At 30.4% G+C, this 25,080-nt stretch overlaps 1 protein-coding gene across 1 annotated transcript; it reads right to left on the bottom strand.

Annotated features, from left to right (window-relative positions):
* Positions 1-9,690: 9,690 nt before the first annotated feature.
* LOC105329872 (ovomucoid) lies at positions 9,691-14,098 on the bottom strand. The gene is made up of 4 exons (XM_011431355.4): positions 13,976-14,098; positions 11,840-11,978; positions 10,574-10,822; positions 9,691-9,811 (listed from the first exon to the last, which is right to left on the bottom strand). The coding sequence occupies exons 1-4, from the start codon at positions 14,007-14,009 to the stop codon at positions 9,727-9,729; spliced, it is 507 nt and encodes a 168-aa protein (XP_011429657.3). The 5' UTR covers positions 14,010-14,098; the 3' UTR covers positions 9,691-9,726.
* Positions 14,099-25,080: the final 10,982 nt, after the last annotated feature.

Here is a 25,080-nt window from a genome sequence, read left to right as displayed (position 1 = left end):
AAAGACTATGGTTTAAAAGTTTTTTAAGACCAGAAAACATCAAAGGCAAGGTGATTTTTAAAGAAGCCCATTTTAAAGAATGAATCTCTTGTAAACATAAGAAGAGACTTAGTACATATGATTAAATACTGATTAAATCAAGATGAAAAGGAATTTAAAAGATTGTTTTTTTCTTACGTTTTTGCTATTACACTGTATAACTTGGCATAACAAAAGTTGAGAGCCAAAGTACAGGATTATGTAAAAATTCTTAATTTCCTGCAGGAAAATTTGCAGTTATAGTTTTCAATAAAACAGGGTCAAACATGCACAAAAAGACAGTCTAATATCGTTATTATTGATATTTCCTGGTTTGACTCTTCTCAAACTGAAGGGTTTGGCCATAAAGAATTGTTCTTGTCGGTAAGATCTAATGAAAAACAAACCGATTTCAATCAACAAAAGCGTAGAGGGATGGCCGACTATACATTATAAATATCATTTTGTATCCCAATAATTTCACGTTTTGGTCCCATGATTAAACACCCCTGCGAATGTGTTAGGAATGTTTTCTTTATCGATGCTAAGTATATAATAAATGCAGAGGTGCTCGAATGAAAGTTCACGAGACTTCACCGAGATTTGTTCAGTTCCTGTGAAATTTTGAGCGGAAGTATATGTGTTCGGATAATGTTCTCAAATTACGTAAGTTCTTGTCGTTTTTCATATCACATTCTACTTTGATTTATGTAAAAACATGAAAATACTTTGATGTAAGATGTAAATTTTATTTTACCATCTAGTGGTTATTTAAATTAAACGATGATATTCAGAACGGAGTTATTGTTCGTGTTCAACCACGTGTGGAGTGGTTGAAAATATAAACATTGGGTTGCTAAAAAAAAATCATAGCCATGTTAAATGATTGTTGTGTGCAGTACTATGTTTTAAAAAAAATAATGGGTGTCTGTTTTTCCTAAAAACTCAGTATATCGAGACATTTTCAAGGAACATTCTGCATAAAATAGTATATTCTGTTTCACTATTGATGCTATTATACTAGGTCAGGCGCGGATCGAAAATGAACCCTTCGGGGGATCTCTACTAAGCATGTTAATTGTTTCAAAACAGAAAAAACTATTGTTTTTATTGTCACATTTATTTCTAGAACACATTTTATCAACCAATTAATGAAGATAAAGTTTAAAATCAATAAACCTCTAGATTTTATATTTGACTACAAGTACCTAGATTCTATGAAATAGGCTATAAACACGAGGCACGATTTTTACTGCGAAACTGAAAGGGTCAAATAAAAACACATGGTCTATAATTTAAATGACAATAACATTCGCAGGGGTGTTAAAGCAAAGGTCGCATAAAGCAGGTGTTAATGGCTAATGGTTAAAGCTTCAGACCTAATCGTTTGTTAAGATATTCAAACCAAGTTAAAATTCGCAATTGTAAAAATTGTATAATAAAATTATTGAATAGATTTACATAAAAAAAGATGAATGAAATTTGAAATTGTGTCTTGCGAATAAACCATTGGGCTTTTGCGCCACTTTATATCCACAATTCATTAAATATCGTTTATACTTTAGACGTTTAATCATAACTGCCCACTTACGACGCCAGTAATTAAATTTTCTATTAAGTAAAGTGACAATGATTTTGTTTTTCCTCAGGATGGACGATTTGTTCCCACCTGTAGGATGATGTGTGAAAAACAATTATCTGAAACTTTGCAATATCATTATACGGCTACTTTTTCTTATCCCTGTCAGCCATCCCTTTCTTTGCGTTGCAACTATTAAGCATATAAATTTTTCTTTAAAAATCTGAAATCACTCGCTCTGTCTTTGAATTACATTTTTCATATTCAACAATCATCGCTAATGGAGTAAGTCTTGTATGAGGTGTCTTTGTTTATTCAGTTAATATTCTTATTCTTTCTGCATATTGTAAAATGTATCCAATATCCTTATTTTCACATGGCCGCCATTTTGAATAAATGACTCATTTTCTTCGAGGGAATATAAAGGAATAATTCAAAAATACATAGATTACTTGGTGTTAGTCAATGGGAAAATAAAAATTGTACAAAACAGCAATAATCAAATGTACTGAATCAAATTTTAATGGCACCATAGTAAAGCCTGAATATCAATTTAAAGCTGCCGATAGACTGAGTTGAAATCAGAAACTCTTCTACATAAGGTAACGTTAAGATCTTAATTTGAAAAAATGTAAAATCTATTTGGTTGATTATTTTGATGGTTATAGATTACATGTATCTGTCCACCAACATCTTTAAGAGTTGTAGAATTCAGATTTACCAGTATCATACAAACTTCGAAAATACTTTATTTTAAAATTTAACCCTTTATAAAAATTCATTTTTCCATACTCAACTTTCTTTGTTCTTAAAACTAACGTACTTTTTTTTAGTAAAAGGCGATTGAATATTTTTGGGAAAAATAGCCCAAATATATTGAAATTTTGCACTATTTTTGCTTTTTTTTTTATTACGAAAATATAACAAATAATAATCTTTGAAAATTGAAATACATTTGATGAATGGCAATTACACTAAAAAGACACAAAGCATCGAGTTTCCAGTTATAATAATTTTCAACTCCTTATATTGACTTTATTCGTATAAGTAACGTTGTTATGCTAATTGGGTCTGACGTATTTTTGCTTGATATGATATTGACTGATAATTGACTCTGAAAGATATGTAGAGGTTGGTTATAATGGAAAAAAGTATGAATCATATAAATATAATGTTTTGAACACTTGTTTGGTTACGTTTTGAAATATATCTTGATTTTTATGACGTATCTCCTTTCTAGCTTTTCATATATATCCTTTCCTTTACCAAATACACGTAGAATCGTCTTTATTACCCTTGCTTATAACATAATATCAACTGAAATGTCGATAGCATAGGTTATAAATCAGTGATTCTTCTATAAAGTTTCTGAATTTGAAGCTTAAATTTGAAATAATTTTTAATATCTAAAATTGATCGGTAGATTATTTTGTTGTTAAAGATCATCATCTGCTCATTAACATGTTTTTATGAGGTGTAGATTTCAGATTTTGTGATACCAGTTTCATAAAAGTTCTGCTATAGAAAATGCTTAATTTTATATTAAGTCTTTCAACAAAAAATCATTTTTCCAAACAAGCCCTTTTTGCTATTCTGAAAACAAAATATGAGTAAATGAACCCTTAAACTAAAGCCTTTTGAGCTTACAACATAGGAAGTTAATAAAAGAGAAAAAGTTATAAAAATATGAATATGTGCTATGTTAACATTAGAACATTACTGGAATGAAAGAGCAACTTCTACTCGTATGACTGTAAGTGTTTTGTCGAGGAAACTTTTATCCTTTTTTTTAAGCAAAAATATGTCTTGAAATAGATTATATATTGTATGATGAATATTTTCCTTTAAAGTTTGAAAAAAAATATTGATGAACATGCGCAGCAGGCCATGTTCTTAGCGGATGAATTTATTCAATTTTCAGTTTTAAAAAGCGTGCAAATCGAAAATACACGTAAGTTTAAGCGATGTGTTATTTATGTATTTATATCACATGGTCAATGTCTAAAAAAATTTTTACAATTATTTTATATTACACGTATCTTAATTTTAGGCAATTTGACACAAACAATTCTTTTAATATCTCATATATTTTGTTTCAACCCAGTTCACTTTCTACATCAAATTGGCATCATTTATTAAAAGGATTTTTGATAATTTTTTCCACATTCATTTCTACAAAAAACAAAACGTACTAACCAAAAGATAATCTTTATTGAAAAAAAGGCATATCTTAAATTCCACTTTTAATTGACTAAAAAAATCGCTAAGGATGAATCTGAAGGAAATTAGGCATTGACCCTCATCCTCGTTATTAACAAAAAATATATTATGATAATTTTAAAAATAATTTGTACAAATTTGTCGAGATCAGTAAAGGCATGAGCTTTTACTCCGACAATATGCAATAAATGTATTATTGTTTTATTGCAAAACAGTTAGAAATAGCAAAGTTTTATGTTGTTAACTAAATTACAAAATTTGATTAATTTTGGCAAATTTAAAAATTGCTATTGGTGTTTTGGAATTTTATTTCTTACAGTTTTGCACACAAATATATTGTTTAACCAAAGAGAGAGAATTCGTATGAAAAGTTATCGTTTGATACATCGTTATATTTGGTCTCTGTGAAATTTTCCGATATCAAAATGGTTTCATCACTGTTTTAAAGGTCATATGAAACGATTTTTAACACTATGATTTTCTTTCATGAATATAAAGCTTGGTATAAACAAATGTTAAAATACATGATGTAAGATTTTTTTGCCTTTGCATTACTGAGAAATAACCGTGAAAACTGAGCACCTGAAAAAATTCTTGCCCGCTTATCGTTCTTGATTTTGTGGATTTATGACGTCACAAAGACCCACCGATGTAAACAATGCATTAAAACTAGTGTATTTTTACAGTAGTTTATCGATTAAATTTTAGAAATTTTTGCATATATGAACGTGTCTTTCTTTTCAAATGAGATCATTTGATTTCGTAGTAGCCTACAGATGACTTAGTTTTGATTGGTCGTTAATGAATAAATCTAATATCAGCTTCTCACAAAAGTAAAATCATGATGAAGATCCCGTACTGGAGTGGAAATTTAACGAAAGAAATGCTCCAACATTTACAGCTGATTAATGAATTATCCTTATCCTTTTGAAATAGAAACATCATTTTCTTCTTCGGTACGTATAATGATTGAGCTACATTTAAAGGGAATTAAAGCATTTAAATTGATTTGATTTATTTTGTCACATAAAAAAGTATATAAGGCAGGTCAATAAAAATGTTTGAGGCATTGTGTACATAGTTTGTATTTAAGAACTGCTATAAAATGCCGCAAAATTATTCTTAAATTTTATTTCGAAATAATATAAATTTCTGACTTATTGACATATACATGTAGCAATATCTTTAGAAAATACTTTGTGTTCACGTGTATTAATGTTTTATTAAATTAGATCGCGGAAATATGGCATTTGAGGATTTAGAAATGTATCGGTAAAATAAATCGGTTGTTTGATAAAAATAGTTGTGAACGAATGTGAAGATAATTAACAGATTTTATTAAGAACAAGCATCAATAATGATAAAAAAAACGAAAGAAAACATTGCGGAAGAAAGTGAGATAAAAGGGATCTGTGAGTAAACACCGCGCATACACGTTTTAAAATCAAAACACTGCACATTCAAGTACACGTTTCAAAAACAAAACATTTGAAGAAATTTCTCTTAGACTAAAAATAATTAAATGGTAACATATTTGTGAATTTGAAAGTAAAACAAACAATATAATCGTGAAGCGAATGAGGCACAATGAGGCCTACAAGTTGTTTAGAAAAAAAATCTTAATGAATTGCATGAACGTGCAAATGGGAAAAAACGATCAGATTTATTTTTGAATTTGTCAATTTCATTAAAAAGATCAAAATAAAACATATAAATATGTTTATATTAAAATTATATTATACTTGCATGTGGATTTATGAAGAAAATCATTTATTCTCCCTGCAGTCTCGAAACTGAATATCATTATGTACACGCTATTACATGTAAATAAAAACGCACACGATTTCATTTCTTGAGAGAAAAAATCAGATGTGGTTGATTATTGTATAATTATACAAGTTTTTATATAAAATAGTATTTTTTTCTTTTAAAATGCTGCAAAATGACATGGATATTTGTATTCACAACATAGCTTTATAAGGCGATATATCCAAAAAACAATGCCAGTCTGATTAAATAGGCACTTATGAACTCATTCCCGTATATAACTCAATATGGTCAGGATATCGTTTCATATGACCTTTGAATGCATAGAGTTTACCATTAAAATCATAGATAATACAACTATTGCAATATTGAAAAAAAGCTCAATAAACATGTAACGAATGGGTTGGAGTTATTTTTCAGGACACGAATATCACACACATGAATATCAAAAGAGAAAAAATTGGGTAGGGAAATGTGTGTTTATTGATAGATTTGTTTTCGGTTCGTGAGTGTTATTAACGTTATCTAAAGTTGGAAATTTTGCTTTAAATATTTAAGAAATACATAATTTCTACATTTAAAGTCACCGTGTGTTTTTAATCGGAATTTCTCCTACTAGTTTAATCCCAAAAACAGGCATCTGGGATAGACGACATGTACAACAGAGATACAACGCTTTTGATACTATGTTCTTTACATGTATATCTTCAAAATTACTCCAAATAATTACATGTACTATAGATTCATAACCAAACGCGAGGAATTAATTTCCGCTGTAAATCATATCTTTCTTTTAAATTTCGTAAAAGTAAATGGAACTATGATAAAAAAAAAATGGGCGTTCGCAATTTTATATTTTAGCGGTTTGATGCAAAACGGTTGATCGCGGAATTAGGTACTCGTATAAAATAAGAAAATTTAGAGTTTTGCATTTATGATGCATATATTTTGATTTAGGTTGAAAATAAATGCACAAAAATGCAGGTACGACAATTAAAGAAAGGTACAACGTCGATAAAAGAACAGGCTTCTCATGAGAACAAAACTGCAGCACGACGTTGTTTATTTTTAAAAATTTGATACAAGTTTACACATTTTGATAATTGTTCAACATACAAAGAAGAACATACATTATAACGCATTAAAGGAAAGAACAGTCAAATCATGAATTTTATCTCATTAAAATATAGCTAACTAGGAATACTCATTAAAATATAGCTAACTAGGAATATCCATGTAACAAAAATATGATACGGTTATAAAGTAAGTTGATTTCACTACAGGTTTACCAATTAACTTGCCTCAAACGCACCCTAATTGACCTGGAAAAGTGAAATTCAACCGTCAATTTACCTGTCAACAAATCAAACCGTTTCTGCTAGCCAGAAGGTTTACAAGATATATAGAGGCAAGTCAAGTAAGATCATCTAAAGTAAAATGTTTCAGATATTTTGTGATATTTAAGATATTGAAAGTTTAAAGATATATTTCTAAATTTCATTTGTAGTTTGATAAGTCTAAAATCGCGTGCAATAAATATTCATTTTTTGGTATTGATGGAACTGTACATGTAGCTCCGCGATCCGTCAATCCGAATTTCCAGTGGAGCTACAGTTCTGCAGCTATAGTTGTCAGTGATCCTATTAAAACGCCGCGTTGTATAAATGTACAGTGTATGTTTGTACAATTGTATATGTACATATATGGGTTTTGAGAAGTTGTCTCAGAATAGTTATATTTACTTATTAAAAATTCCTACCCTTAACACTGTCCTGATATCTGTAGTACTGTTTTTTCTATTTAAAAACCAATAATTGTTCCTTAAATAAGGAATAAGGAATCATTCTTTGAGTATTATGAGGTGATAATTTTGGTCGGGGCGTGATCAAATCCAAAAAAACCCGAAGAGCTTTATGATAGATTTGATCACGCTCCGACCGAAATTATCACCTCATAATATTCAAAGAATGATTCCTTATTACTTATATTTATATAATTTTAAACCATCTTACGATTAAATATTTAAATATGAATAAGCAAACCCCGCTGGCGCCTCAATTTGGCTTTATGTGTTATATAGTACAAAATCGATACGTAGTGTTATCACAGGCAAAGACACAGGAAAATGTAAATATTAGAAATTGAAATACGAAGACAATGTGGCTGTCTATCATATATTTTTAATGAGAGTCATACTTAAAAGATTGATCTGTGCACCAACACTTATGTTACAATAAAAACTGGATGAAAATATATCATGAAATGGAAACGTTATTTGAATCTTGGAAAAAAAGAAAACTAACAATATTTGGAAAATGCACAATAATAAACACATTAGCAATCTCTAAACTTATATATGTAGCTAGCATTTTGGAAATACCCGACAATGATTTCATAAAAAATGTAAAAGGCTTATATTTAATTTCATGTGGAATTAAACTGATAGGATCAAAAGAAATACCATCATAGGTGAAGTATATGAGGGAGGAATAGGTCTTGTTGATATAGAATCTAAATTTACGGCCCTAAAAGCAATGTGGATTCCACGTTTACTTAGTACAGAACACAATATTAAATATTTTTTTAACAGTTTCTGTAAGGATACAAAAATTGATATTGAATATCTGATGAAAACAAATGAGACGGTTGCCAAAGACTATGGTATAATAAACAACTTCCCAGAGTTATACAAGCAAGCTTTTGTATGCTATAATTTATGTAAAGATGATACCCAAACCAAAATACCTGCCTTTTCTACCGAAGCTTTTTTATTACAACCTATTTGGTCAAATAAAATATTCAATTTTAAAGGTAAGACAATCTGCTTTGAAAATTGGATTAAAAGCGGAATTCTATATGTAAAAGATATTTTTGAAGAGAATGGAACTTTAAAAAGTTCGTCGGATATATTCGATACATTACGCAAAAGAACAAACTGGTTATGTGAATACAAAATAATAAAACAAATTTTTACCAAATTTGAACTCAAATACGATTTTTCAAAAATTCCATACTTACAAACAAAACAAATACAAATAATTTCCGATCAACACAACACCAAAACGTTTTATATAAAATCAATAAAAGAATTTGAAAAAAAAAAACCACTTATGTTATTGATATGCGAAGTTTTAGTCCATTTGATGAAACGGTATTTTTGTTACCCCTTTTTAAAAACAACATGTTTTGTCACCACGGCGCATGGTAACGTTCAAAACACGACGTCAAGATTAAACACGCACAGGTTATAGATATACCCCAATTTTTCAAATCACGCTTAGTCTCTTGTGCCTTTCTCCTTACAATTTAAAATGGCACCGAACCACTAAACATCTTACTTGCACACATCTGTTCGAGAATCATAAGTTAGTTCTTCAAAGTTTTTATTTTCTAACCGTGTATCTATTAGTTTACAGCAAGGATAACCCTAGAAGTCGGTTGACGTTACTTATTTTTTTTTTTACCAAATATTTACAGATATTCTACTCTCTTTCGGACTGTTTTATATTTAAAATACAATTATCACCACCCCCACAAAATTTATAACAGTTAAACACAAACTTGCAAATAATTGTTGACTTATTTTTTGCACCATTGAGCATTTTCACAGCTTGTGTCGGCTTTTTCCTGGGTTAAATCCATTTTGTTTGTACCTCTCGTTGCGCCGTGACGTCCGGTTACGTCGATGTTTTTAGTCAATTTTAAAGAGGACTATCTGTCTTTAGTTACTAATATCTGTTCGACAAAACAATATATCCTGTCATTGTTTGGAACTAAGAATACCAAGATAAAACTTAATTTGAGGTTTCAATATCATTTGTTTTTAAGCCCAATATAGAGATATTACTTTCAACATTATATGGATTATTGTTGACATTACACAAATTTTGACCTGCGCCGTGACCTCATTTTTGCAGGATTAAATTCTAAAAAATTCTTAGAATTAAAGGAATTTATTAACTTTTTTTCTTGAAAACTGTTTGAAACTGTTGATAAATTATGTCTACCAAATTTAGTAATGATATGACGTTAAGTAATATAGCTATGACAAAAGTCTTCGTATTTTTGATTGACCCTCGTCATTCATCAATAAGAATTTCATATGATTTATTTCAATTTTTTTTATTTGGTTATTGATTTTCTTATTTGCCATTGTGATTTCGACAGTCATCAAGAGTCAGTTGGTGTAATCCAGATGTGCTGCACATGGCAAGGGTGAATTTACAGCTGAAATGAAACATGAATTTGTAAGGAGGAATGCGACAGCAAAATTTCATTCAATTGAGAATTAATTAGAATTTGCTGTTATCTAATACATAATTTGTCGTTAACCTATAAAACATAAAGAGCAAGGAGATTATTTTTTGAAATGCAGCATTCCACATTAAAGATCTAGAACTATTCTGCGATAAAACGTTTTATGTCAGAAAAATTCATATTCGTTACTTGATCCAGAGGGTCGAATCACGTCGAGTTGCCAGGAGCGGATCATCAGATCAAACAAATACCGAAGCGTCAAGTTTGATCTGATGTCAGAAACTGGCAGCAATACGTGATCCGGCTCTTTGGATCAAGTTACTGTAATAATGATAAGTTCATTATATACCCTTGTTAATTTAAAAATTTTAATTACAAAACTTTGTTTTTAAAATCAACTGTATGGCGTTTACTTATATAACAATGCTATTTTTGAAACGAAGTCTTTTAAACGAGCTAAAATACAGACTTTATCTAATGCGTACTACGTCATCAGTTTCTGAGAGTGGTGTTACGGAATCGATCGGAAAACCACAGTGTAGTGATGCGGAAAATTAGATCACACTCTATAAAATTGACAGTATCAAGCTTTAAGAAGGAAAAATTGATGGCTGTATAATAAAACGGAGATATTTAAAACCAAATACAAAAAAAATCAGTAGAAAAAATAAATTTAAGAGAATTATGGCATAATATATGTATTTTTAATTTTGTGACAAGCATTTATATTACCTGTTTTGGTAAAGCTTGTAATCACTCCCACAGATTAGACTTATTTCGCTGGTACACGTGATGAGGGCAGCATTGGCACACACCAGCTGCATCTGGTAGTCCATGGTGGTGGTAGTGGTTGGGACTGTGGTGGTGACATGAGGTGGGTGGGTGGTGACGTGAGGTGGGTGGGTGGTGCCAGTGTGACAGTGACCCACCTTCATGATGTCTATGGTGGGGTCAACACATCGGGCTTGACCAAACATACAGCTTTTAAAATTGAATAAAGATGTAAGTATTCAAAACCAACTCTCTTTAAATACCGAATTCTGTAGTTTTCTTCTCATTTCCTCATTCAATTTTCACTGATTTCCTTGGTGTAACTGCCAGATTTTGGTAATAAGAATAAAGAATGGTACAATGATATGTGATAAAAGAATACTTAGTGATAATCTTTCAAAACCTCGATGAAACTTGAATATTTGTACACCTTTCTTCGTTTTCACCATAATACTTGTTTAAACATTGATTAGCCCACATTACATCATCTTTAGTCTAAGTCACCACGTTAACCAGTTTTTTTCACATCAGTTTTTTTATTGGGTACTTTTCTTGATAAAAAAAAAATGAAAATATTGTTTAATTCAGTTCAATTTTTATGTAAAAATATAAAAGGTTTTTTGCAAATTATACATTTTAAGCCATATGCTAGACACAATACTATGTATATAGTTTTAATTTACAAAAACAAAAATGCAAACATTTTCAATAACTTCGCATACATTAATATTGCTCGCATGATACATGTAATAATTTCGGTTTCTTAACAGCGGTTAATCAGAGATAGTTATGACAAAAATACAAAACTATTAACTTCACGTATTCCATTTGTACCAGAGATGTCATACATGTACGATGTAATGATAAAGAAAAAATGCGAGATAGACACAAGATTTTGATTTTAAAAACACGTGATTATGCTTGCTGCTTTCTCCTGCGTTCGTGCGAAGAGTAACTGTTGACGCAATGTATTGTTCAAATACACAAAAACTTCAAATATAATTGAAACTTATCACTAATGAGATATGTGTTTATTGGAGTCAATTTTCGATGAAAAATAGACCTTTGATACACTGTATACATAACTTACAGAACTATAACGTTTGTAATCTGACTCAACAAGTACAACGTGGAATCAATGGTATTTTCTTCATATGAAAACACCCTTTCGAAAACTTATATGTTCCGATCACGTTATAAATAGGACTTTATATAAGTAGAACTCACTAGTTGTCGTAATGAACCCCATCAGTGCCACAGACGGATTCGTCATTCTCGATCGGTGTGTAATTAGTACAGTCGAGACTGAGTAGCTGGGTACAGATGGCCTGTGGGTCCACACTGTCCGTGGAGACCAAGAGCACACCTGTGTAGACATCAAAATCTCAGTATTGAAATACACGTGCATATATAAAAAGAAATGGGCGGTCTTTCTCGTCACCATCAATTGAATTCAATGGAATAATTGATCTAACTTATATATATATATATGGAATAGTAATGATTCATATTTTAAAAAAAAAATAATTTTGTAATTGATTATAACAGTTTAAAGCGGTATAAACTAGGTGTTTTTATCAGTTAATGCGGTTATGTTAATTTTATTGTCAACTCATGATTGACACCGTGTTATGACTGGTATTCTTTTGTTTTGTGAAAATACCTTGATTTTGTTTATCTAAGAAATAAAGTACACGTTTTCGTATATATGGTGCAGTTCAAACTTCAAGCTTTAGAAATATTGGTTGAAATATAAAAGCTTACACGTTGGCTGTTCAAACAACACGATGAGACCAGGGATGTTATCTTTTTACGATAAGAAGAAATTTATTTCTTTTCCATTAATATTCATTTTTGGGAGTTGATTTTAATCAACTCTCCTATGCAGTTACTCAGACAAACCGAAAGTGAAACAGTGTTTGGACCGCAGCACAAATCATCGTTGCTGACAAGACTTAGCCCTTGAACATAATTGATAAATTCGATGTAATGTATGCTTAAGAATTGTTTTTCAAGGAAACTTATTTATAAATACCTTGAAAATAGTCAGATTTTAAATGGTACGAACAATTTAGATATTTTTTGTAGTCTTATGTATTCCTACGCCAGAGTTCAATATAGTCTCGTTCAGCTCGACGCTCGGCTGTCTCCGTAAATCTCCGACAATCAGAGAGTCTCTCTTGCTTGTCGGAGATTTACGGTGTCAGCCGAGCGTTTGGTTGAACGAGACTAGGGTTCAATATTGCTTGGATCCATACAATTTTCAAGAAATATTTCTATTACGGATACAAAGTTTGATTGAATTAATTTTATCTTTAAATATTATATAAGATGATTCATCTGGGGGTTTCTCGACATTCTTGTCGAAAAAGTCCAAAAATTCATATGATAAAAATGTGCGTAATTCAAATACAAATTAGAAACTACATGAACTTATCATAAATAATATAAAATAACAAAATAACATATAATTGATTTTAAAATAAATAAACATCGTCAAAATCAACTCCTGTCAGTTCTTCAGTACTTTGATTAAACTCATGTTACTTTCTAAAGACAACTTATTAAGATTCCAAATGATTTCAGTTGGTCTAGTGTATTTTCGCTAAATGTCATTGGTCACGCAACGTTTCGATAACCATAATGGTTGTTAGAGTTTAAGCTTCGAATTCATGGTATTTCTATTAATATTTAGTATTTTCAGTTTATGTATCGAATGCAATTGTACCCTCGAGTCGTAGTTTTTCGTGGGAAAGGTTGTGATATCAATGAAGTGCTTCAAAATAGGGGGAAAAATTTCTTTACAAGTCATACACGCATACAACTATTTTCCTAATTTAAGATCATTTTTTGTTAAATATCATTTTGAATTTTCTCGGAAAATATAATGTAACTGTTTTAAAAATCTTCCCTTTGATATTCACTTTTTAGAATGTTTCGTTTTCTTCATTTTTGTCGTCTATCGAATAAGCGAATTATGTTATGTATTTTTATCACTGAACAAAAACATGATACATTGTAGAGAAATAGACCGCTTTGGAACATGTGATTGCTAAATAAAATCATGTCATGTGGGTTTTTTTTGCAAATGATACAAGTAAGCAAGTGTATGACAACAACTAAGAAAATTCCTGGTTTACGAATGGTGTTCCTATTATGGTCGTTAGCATTCGTGTCGTCACCGCTCACGATTATAAAGATAACAGATAGTAAAGGCTTTACGAAATAAGAGTTGACTGTTTTATGTTCCCTCAATATCAAAAACAAATGTATTTAGTCATTAGGAGGGTGTAACAAGAACGTGAACAGTGATACTCATTTCATGTCAAGCAATGGTTACTAGAACAAGTATAAACAACTTACCAAAGAATATTACAGAGACCTTTGAGAAGAACATGGTAGAACGGAGCGCTATCTTATCTTAGTGACCACTCACTGCGAAGCGACAATGGAAATGTGTCATACTATCACGAAATGAGAGCGAACTGTTGGTCGTACTTTCAAAATTATACAACACTGTCACAAACATAAGAAAAAGTACTGAATGGGTAAAGTTAAAAACATGAGTTAAAAAAGAACCACGGCGAATAATATAATTGATGGCATCTCTCAAGTGTGCGTCTTTTAAAATGAAATAAAATAATTGGTTAAATAAGTTTAGTTTAATCTTATAAGTTGTATTGTGTAATTTTATTAAAATCTATTTAAGAAATCAAGCTGTTCTCAGTCTTATCGTTGATGCTCATTTGAAGCTTTCATTTAGTTGTATAAAACATTCAACACACTGTTGTATGATATTTTTTTTTTATTTTACTACATTTCAAAACAAGAATAATTGAAAATTAAACATTGGTGACATTTTACAAGTAAAACACAACTATCTATTATGATCATGATATTACGAAATCCAATTGATCTGTTGTCATATATCAAAGTAATACTGTAAAGGATTGTGCTATGTACAAAAATGATTTTCTCCCTTCTATAATATACATTTTGAAATATCGAATATAGTAAAGATTACGATATTCAATCTGAAAAAAAAATCTAATTAAAAGATAAAAATGATAAACAACAATAATTAAAGTTATATCTGCCGGTATGGATAGATGTTTAGTGAGAGCGTGTTTTAATCAAGTTTTAAGTAATCAATCTATATTTATATCCACGTAGTATTTTTAATTGTTTCTTTAAGAAATCAATTGTAATTCGTATAGAGACTGAAATATCTAAAATTGAATACCATGTAAACTTTCATTCATATAATTATATAGATACTGGCTTTTTTGTACTTAGGGTGTCGAGTTTACGAGGGTAATTTCTTGATCGATCGAAACTAAAGTTTCATTGAGAATGCAAACTCTGCAACCCTGCACGGACTGACCTCGAAATTCCAAGGAAGTGCTGTACCATGGCAATTTTTTCATATAACAAATTGGCTGTCCTTTTAGTGTAACGTACTTAATAGCAAAAATAATAAATAACGTACTTTAAAATCATTCATGCAATTGATTGCATGATTCGGAGATACGGTATATATTAATAAACTATGTAAACAAAGTACTGAAATATTGACGGGATTGTTTTTTGTTAACTATTATTGATTTTAAAATCAACAATATATAATTTCGCATGTGTTTGAATAACAAGATTCGACAAGAGCTGTAGACGGAAAACTCCATATGATTCATTTTGTGTAATATTCAAGGATAGTAGAATGATAGTAGAATGAACGGCATCAAACCCTTCGATGCATTATGTATCAGTATTAGAAATATTTTTTTGTATAAATTGTAATCCAAGCAATTAATTAACAAACAAACAATAATGAAGTCTAGGCATCGGCTTACTTGATCTATCTTAAGTTTGGATAGTCTAAAGATTGGATTCCAAACGTCACCGCTGTAGAAATGGCGCTTTGGTAATCAATGAGAGCGAAACAGATTTGTTGAACACTAACGGGGGAAAACGTACATGCACGACTACAAAAAATATCTAAATTGTTCGTACCATTTTTAAAAATATCTTACTATTTTCAAGGTATTTTTAATTAAATTATCTTGAAATAAATGCTTCTGAAAACATTACATCAAATTTATCCATTATTTTCAAGTACAAAGTTTTGTCAGCAGTGATAGATTTCCATTAATGATTTGTGCTTCGGTCCAAACACTGTTTCACCTCCGTTAGGTCAGAATAACTTCTTGGGGAATCAACTCTCAAAAACTGCAAATGCTTTGTTTTGTGATTCAAAAGGGCTATGAACGTTTCAATCGTAAATGTGTTCTGCATACTAGCAACCTTTGTACCGATTTGATACACAAACGAAAGCGTTTTATTGTTCAAATGAGTTTTGAACTATACAAAATATATGCAATTCAGCTCAATCATATTTTGAAGTTATCAAAATAGCGGCCTGTGAATTTAATTTTTTATTTTCCTAGTCCGATATTTTGGCAACTCAGTGCATATTGTGATGTTTTTTTCATTTAATTGGAAAGCAATCGACCGTAACTCTCTCGACCGGAAGATATACCTCTACCCATGTAGCGGTGCTTAATACATGTACATGCTAAAAATAAAAAGTCTACGAGGTTTTTCCATTGCCAAGGAGATGAAGACGCCCGGATGATAACGTTGAAAAATTGCGCGAGGTGTCCCGAGTACTTCCGAATGGAGAAAAGATGTCAACATTCCCCATTATAAATCTCCGTAGGAAATCTGTTTTCGTTCCTGTGAATTTTTACGAGGGAAAAATGATAATGTGTGAATGAAGTTATCTTGGGAATTTTCCCTTTCATCGATTTTAATTGCACTTCAGTCACAGGTATGTGTATTTTTATTAAAAATCGTTCAAATATGCTGCATAAATATCTTGGGACAGACTATAGTAAATGATTCCAGATTGGCGTTTTGGTGCTAGAACCAATATGACGTCATAATTGATATGAAAAATCTTTTTCCCGTACTTTACGGCTTTAAAAGAATTATGTAGAAAATTAAATAATTTCTTGACGTTCTATGTTAAATCACGGGAAAAGTAATCCTGATACCTGTATTCAATTTGACATCATTTTAAAAAGGAGGTCTAGAGCTTGTTTTTGGGGAGACTGTATGCATTCTAGATATATTTCATTAGTCAAAAATGGACAAAACTCTGAAATTTGTTCCCCAATTCATTCATATTTCATTGAAAATGACAGTTTAAAACATGATTTTTCATTGTGTTAACCAAAAATTTTAGCCCCGATACACCCTATCAAACAAAGCTATTGTTATAAGGCATCATTTAAAGAATTTATATCTTAAATTTTCTGAACCTGTAGGCACCTTTCATTTACTAGATCTTGACCTTAAGTTACGTGCGTCGAACTGATATTTTTTATGAAAAACTATATTAATCATATATCAAATATATATTGTTGGCAATATAACGAAAATTACCAATATTTACCGCTATTTTTTTTTTTACTTTTTATCAAAGATTATTGTTAAATATGCTAAAAATGATACTGTGTCAAATAATTACTTGTTATCAAAAACAAAAATGTATCGCATCTAACAGTTTGCGTTAGTATATGAATTATTATCTATACACCTGAGTCAGCTATTTTTGATTATTTATCAAGGATTATTGTTTAATGTGTTATAAATAATACTGTGTCAAATAATTACTTGTTTTCACAAACAGTTTGCTTTAACATATGAATTAATATCCACACATCTAAGTTATGTAATTTTACGTTTTACATCAGGTTATTGTTAATTGCAAATACTGTATAGCAATTATTGAAGCCTTTGGGTACCGACGCTCACTCTGTTCTTATTGCAATTATATGTCCATGCACGGAGCCAGATATTTCTTTCAAGATAGAAAGTGGTTCGAGGGTTAATTTTTTTCCGGAAGGAATGAGGGTATTTTTTCATTAATAGTTCTACGTCAATGAAATAAGTTTGATATTGTCCGGGGGTAGGGGGGCAGACCTCCCGTCTTTCTAGATTTCACATTTTGTTTGTTAGTCATCGAAATTGTCATCGCCATTGTTATTTTGAGCTGTTGTACCAGGCTCTTATTCAATATTTTGGCACTAACTGATGAAATAACGTAGATAATTCATGAAGTAATTGCATCATAAATCCTTCACCCATCCCTTTCCCTGGATAGTTTTTTTTTCCATCGTGAAAACGGACTGGTTAAGATTGTTCATACTTGGGGGATAAGTGCCACTAAAAATCTAAATCAGGTAAGAGATTCCATTGGCGGAAAAAAAGCTCCCTGCATAGATTTCTTCCTCCTATTACTGGATTGCATCCAAATTTGACAATTTTTTTTTGTCAGTTTAATTAAAAATAACGAGACAATGAAGAGATAAAAAAGTGTGCGTTTTGATTATAACAGCAAATCTGCCGTGATATGTAAATCTGTATTGATTACATGTCTTACGGTCTAGCAAGAGCGCATGTTGTTGATCCATGAATGGCTTTTTAAAACTTCTGCTTTATTCGATAAACAAACATCGTATTTTTTGATTACTTTTTTTTTGGCATTTCATTCTACTTTCTAATACTTCCCTACTCTAAAACTGGTTTTTAGCAGTTTGATAAAACACAATTGTGAGTGCAAATTTGCAAGCGTATGAACAGATTGAAATTCAATTGGCGAAATAAACCTCAGCGAATAAGACAATTGTTAAAGGCTCATAAATTTTTTTGGTTATCTCCATTGTTTATTCAACTGTTCATAATTAATCATAATTGGTGTTGTTTGCTCTTTTATTCCTGAGATTCGACCTCAGCACTCATGCAAAACTGCCCTTTAAAGTATTTTTGAAAAATAAACGCCGTCAAACTAAGTGTTTAATTCTTCGTGGAAGCAAAATATTTGATATAGTCAACTACCAAGTATTACTGCAAAACTATTATTTTGAATATACAACAATACAACAGTTACTAACTGGTTAAAATCTTACTTGACAAATATACAGTGTATATGGTGGTGTGGACTTAACAGAAAATTAAAATTTCAATGGTGTACTTATGTATGAAGATTTGACCTTTATTTCATCCTTTTAAATAATGATTAACCATACTGTCGACATTATTCATCAGCTTACTTGTATGCAAGAAATACCACTAAAGATTTTTAAGATAAATGTATTCATATTACTAAATATATATTACATAGAGATCTGAACAAATCTTAAGAATGGATGATAAAAACTAAGTTTACAATCAGTCTTACGAAAAAGAAAATTATACAATGTTGTTTTTTTTTTTAAAATAAAGGCTTAAAAATTGTAAAGATTTTTCTATACAGTATTATCATTGAAAATGTGTCGTGTTCAAAACTCTTTGATGTTTACTTTGATAGAGGACAGTCTGTAAGTAAAATATGTATGCTGTTTGGACTATGTTCATATTAATTGTATAAACAAAAGTTGACAATTTTTAATACATTTTTTTACATTTTATATTACTGTATCTATATTTAGGGATACATCAGAACAGAACCGGTTTTAACAAACTGTGTAAAATTCAAATACGAGCTGTCTAAGACAGTGTTGTTGTTTTTTTTAAAATAAAGGCTTAAAAGATTTAATAAAATACATCTAAGACAGGTGTTCAGTGTTTCATTAGCTCTTTATCACTAAAGTGACCAATAAAGTTGCATCATCTATTATTGAATAAAAATTGTTCCTAATTCACTATTTATGTTATAAAGGTCTAGTAGTTCTTTCAAGGGAGAAATTGTCTTTCACGCAAAATTTTTAGATAAATGCTACAAATAGTCGAAAACCTCTTGTTATTGACGCTGTGATTATTCCAATCGGACGTGTCACTATACATGTCTTCAAATGTCTCATAGAGATAGTTCTATAAGCTGTAATGTATAAAGATGATTTTTTAGTGATTTTGGTCCAGTGTGATTTTTTTATTTCTAAGTTCTTTAGAATGTGATACTGATGGTGTATTTTCATAGCACGTTCTTGTTTTCATATATTTAAATGTATCAAGTAGTCTCAAGATGAAATTCCTTTGATATTTGTTCACTACAGTAATTGTAGTGATCGACGATGAACAGCGAAAAGGAATGTCTTGTACGATTTTTAAAGCAAATCTTGTGTTTCAAATTCATTCTTATTCAACAATGGTTCTAACTGACGGACACTTGAGTACTTAATTAATTAAACATATTTTATGGATAATTCAAAAGGATTGGGCAACAGGCTATGCCCATGTAAACTCTCTCCAAAATACAAAGTCAAGCAGTGGTTAGAATGAATAATATATAAAGTATAGTATTAATATGGATAATTGATTATCTTGAGTTTTTCCATACATAAATTGTAAGATTAATTGTTAGTTACCATATATGCTTCATACATTCACACCTACATTTACATTTACACCACCCCATTCATTCATAAAAAAAAAGTAGGTAAAGAAGAGTTCTTATAATTAGCTAAAAATATTATTATAATAACTGAATAAGTTAAAGCTATGAATCATAAGAAAGCCAAAACGCTTAAAAGCTCTAATATAACTCTATACATAAAAAATCACAATTTAAGTTGTATGAAAAGTCAGAACTACCGTAAAGAAAATAGTTAATACGAAAAGGCACACTGATGTCATCAAGTTGCTTAAAAAGTTGATCTCTTTGTTGAGTGTTTCTTGGACACAAAATGCATATCTCCTTTGGATTCAAATTCACAGTATGAACATGAACTCTCTTCAATCAAAAAACCCCAAAGTAAGTAAGCTTTAAATTCATAGTTTTAACCCGTAATTGACATGAAATAATATTTTCTTTCCTTTTGCCAAAACTGTAACTACAACTACAAAACTATCTAAATTTTAAAATCTGACTATATTCAAGATATTCGCAGATACGTTTTCCGAAAAAAAACAGTGCATCTGAATACATTACATAAAATGTATCGATTATTTTCAAGCATTAAGTTTTGTCAGCGATGATGATTTGCACTTAAGTGCAAACACCATTTCACTTCCGTTTTACCATTTTACCATAGTAACTGCATATTAAATTTGATTAAAATCATCTCCCAAAATCAATTTAAACTCAATATATAAATCAAGGCCTTTAATTATCTTTTAATGTTAATATGATTATCCTCGTAAATAAGTAATATCAGTTTCTTTGAAACATCATATTAAAAGTATTTGGAATTTCAAGTCCAATCAATTTTTCTCCAAGCCTGATATTATGACAATTTTTGCAAAATAGCTTTATATATGTTTTTATATATTTAAAAGAAATCAGTGCCAACTAAATACCTTTAAAGGAAAGCATTCAACCATCAACTTCGTTATACGTGCTCTACCCAATCAGCAACTGAGAGTCAATCAATTATATAATATGATGATCAAGCGCTAATTTGAATCTTAGTATGGGGCTCGATTCATAAAGAGGACAAAATTTTGGGCCTAACTTTAGTCTAGTCCGAGGACTTACACCGAAACTTAGTCGGGCGTATTTTGCATTTCATAAAGCGGCGTAACTAGAGGCGTAAACTTTAGACTATAACTTTATCATAAGTCCTTGACAACGCAGCACTGCACATGCATAAAATTGTTTCTATTACTCTGTTATATTAGGTTTATGTAGCATGTGAAAATATGATCAATTTTAGAGGAACTAGCAATTGTAATAATTTTAATTTAAAAATATTTAAGATTTGATAAATTCTTGTTTCACACAAAGGTTAAAATTTTTAAATAATATTCCCTTTCCTTCAACAATTTACCGGACAAAAAACACATAATATTAAATTAATTATACAAATAGATAAAACATTAAACGGAAAACCAAAACACTGTCAAAAACTGTGAAGTGTATATGATTTTCTGGAATACCAGCGCAAGGAGTATCATTTTGAGACAAAAACACATGAAAATCTTAAATGAATTATCCGTATAATACATGTATAATGTTTAATTTAAAGCGGGCTTACTCGGTATTATTTTAGTTGAAGTAAATGACTTGCGTAATTTGCTCAATAGAATTATCAATATATCACTTTAAGTAATAGGGTAGTCCAAAATATATATTAATATTATTTTTATCATATTGAAAATTTTGAATTTACTGGGTCGGTGTAAATTTACAAGTTGTCATATTGATGTTTACATCCAATTTTCTGACCTTTGTCGCTCTTTGTCATTGCTCATTTCAATTGAAATGAATTTTTTAGGGGTTATAAAACGAAATTAATGAATTTTCGTTTTCAATCATTTCGCGATGTTTTGTATTTTAGCGCAATATAATGTACTTTATACATGTACATGTAATATGATATGTTACACTTTCTGTATCCAGTATTTAGAAATAATAATTTGTATTTATCAAATCAGTTTGAATTGCAAACTTGTCTAAACTCTATAATGTGTCATCATTCCTGTAGTTAAAAACCATGTATCAATAACATATCTTCACTTTAAATAGAGAAACACAAATTAAGTTTATGATTGTGCATTAGTATCAGTGAGTTTAATCGGCTTCGATTTTCAGTATTAGTTGCATTCAATATTCCGTGTGCACATTAATTCCGAAGAAACTCATTGGCATTCAAAGTCCAGAATTAAGAATGTAAATCGTTCTTTCTCAGTATCTGAATGTGACAATCCATTAAATCGCATTAGTGATAATATACAATCGTCGATTCATTTTATATATGTATATATATATATATATGCTTACTTATGTTTACGTCCGAACTTACGCCTACCAAAGAGTGGACGAAAATTTTGGCTTAACTTTAGTTGGACGTAAAAGTGCGCTGTATATTGAAACGCATATATTCGAACTAGTCCCGTATTAACACCGGCGCAGCGCTAAGCCAGGACGTACGACCCTTTATGAAACGAGCCCCAGATGTCTTGCATATGTCCAATACAGACTTTAGTACCAACGAAGTGACGATAGAGCTAGATATGCTAATATTTACCGCTACTGTAGCTAATACATGAATGATCATTGATATATATCTTTATATCATCATCTGATAAATTATTGTGTTTTTATAATGACCTTTTATCATAAACAGAGAAGATAGCTCACATAACAGTTTGCCTTTATGTTGGAATTAAAGGGACTTGGACACGATTTGACTTAAACATTTCAAATTTTATTTTTCCATTTTCAATGTTTATACTGATAAATATAGACGTTTATAATGCCATGTCAAAATTTGAAACTCAAATATCAATTTATAAGCAAGATACAGAGTTTATAATTCTTTGTTTGTAAACAAAACTTGAATATTGTCATTTTTTACATATTCGTTGTATTGGTGTAAATTTCAATCCAATGTAACTTTCTTTTGTTGAAAATATTATTTAAGAAGATATTGAATTAGTTTAAATTGTTATTTACATGCCATTTTGTCTAAGAAATGGTAATTCTCTACATTCCTTTTTAGTAAACAACTATAAGACTCGAGCTTTGTTTACATAACAATCAATTCTTACCTCGTTATCTCTCTTGTAACTTGACTTTAACATTTAATATTTTGGTCAATCAGTTAAAATGCACCAATAAACCATTTTATACATAAAAAATAAAAATATAATTTTTGATCTCAAATCGTGTCCAAGTCCCTTTAATACTGGTCAATAAAGTAATAGAAATGCATGAAAACGATATCCATAATTGGATTTTTTATTGTCCCTGATTAAGTATATTTATTAGTTATATATGTGAAGATCTTCATTCGAAAAACATGTCTTCAACACAGATCATTACCACAAACGCTACAAATGTTCCAAAACCTCTGATTACTGACGCTGTGCTTATTCCTATTGGGTGTTTGTTAGTCATTTAGTTATGCATGAAATGTTATTGATAAATATCACACTCATACAGTAATAGATAATGGTGTGTTTATATTAAGCTTCATTATAAACAGAAAAGATCGCCCACCTAACAGTTTGCCTTCATGTTTGAATTAATACTGGTCAATACATCTTATTGAAGTGTTTTCATCTTGTTCGTTATCATGACAGTGCATTGAAATGGTATCCATTTTTAATATACTTATTGTCCCTGATTCAGTATATAAGATATAATTACGTGTAGAACTAGCTTCCTTCAGGAAATAAGATGTCTTCAACACCGAACTTTACCACAAACGCTACAAATATTCCACAACCTTTGATTACTGACGCTGTGCTTATTCCGATTGGATGTATGTTAGTCATCGAAAATGTCATCGCTATTGTCATTATGTACCGTTGTACCCGACTTAATTTTCAGATCCGACTCCTGTCCATTAATTTGGCTGTGACTGATTTAATGACGGGGGTCATGTTAAGCATGCCTCTACATCTTTTGAGATATGGCGAGGACAATTGTGAATTCAAGAAGTACTTCTCGTTTCTGTTCGTTAATACTTCTCTATTAACAATCACTATGTTCAATTTGGACCGTTGTTTTGTGTTTTGGTTTGCTATGAGGTACTATACTTACATCACCAAACGCCTCGTTGTGAAATTGTGCTTTTTCATGTGGTGTGCAAGTTTGCTTATAACTTACTTGATGTTCTTCAACTTCAATGGACCCTTGGGAGTCCAGTGCAGTTTTATGTACAGACTAGAAAAAAATATCGTAAACAACTTAGGGAAATCCTTGGTTTTGTTTTTTATCTTATCGAATTTAATAATGTATGGGTACCTTCTGTTTTACCTCAAACATCGTATGAAAAAGATTTTTGGTGTAAACTCTGCCGGCGGTCAGACACCAAACAACCAATCACAGGTGGTTTTAAAGCTCTCTGTCATCACCGGGACCTTCCTGGCCATGTTTACTCCGTTCATCATTACGCTAACTTTTCCAATTTTGGACTACTCCAAAAGCTCTGGAATACTTGTTCACAATCTGACTGCCAGTTTACTGGTTTTAAACAGTGCAGTCAATCCGATTCTTTACGTATGGCGGTTTAAGGAACCGAGATACCTTTTGCAGAGGATGTTTTGTTTCTTCAACCCAAAATATTTGATCAAATTGAATGAACACTATAACGAAAATACTGCTACGTATAGCTTAAGATCTTACGAGAAGGCATAAGGTTAAATTGTACATGCATGCCTTACAACTGCCGCTAGAGTTCGACATAGAAACAATAAATGTTAATCTGAACTTGTTTTCATATGTAAAAAATATTTTGCATTCCCAACGTTTTTACCATTATTCATATTATTTACTTTTAAGCACGTTTTTAGCATGTTTTAACGAAAACTTTAAGCCTGGACTTATTTATGTAAGTATTTTCTTTGCATTTAATTATGATACAAAATAATTTAAACGTTTTACTTTAATCACCACATTAATGAAATTGCAATGCATCAAAATCACGTTAAAAGCAAATTTTAACGAAAATTTTAACCCTGAACCTATATACGTAAGTATTTTTTTTTTTTGCATTTCAGTTAAATACAAAATGAGTAAA

This window comes from Magallana gigas, chromosome 2 (genome assembly GCF_963853765.1).
Source record: "Magallana gigas chromosome 2, xbMagGiga1.1, whole genome shotgun sequence".
Classification (NCBI taxonomy): Eukaryota; Metazoa; Mollusca; class Bivalvia; order Ostreida; family Ostreidae; genus Magallana; species Magallana gigas.
The sequence above is the reverse complement of the archived record's forward strand: the minus strand, read 5'-3'. Positions and strand labels throughout refer to the sequence as shown.

Coding starts and splice junctions, on each gene's coding strand:
- LOC105329872 (XM_011431355.4), bottom strand. CDS start 14,009: ATGTTCTTCTCAAAGGTCTCTGTAATATTCTTTG. Junction 11,979..13,975: donor GGTCTCTGTAATATTCTTTG/GTAAGTTGTTTA, acceptor ATGTCTACACAG/GTGTGCTCTTGGTCTCCACG. Junction 10,823..11,839: donor GGGGTTCATTACGACAACTA/GTGAGTTCTACT, acceptor CAATTTTAAAAG/CTGTATGTTTGGTCAAGCCC.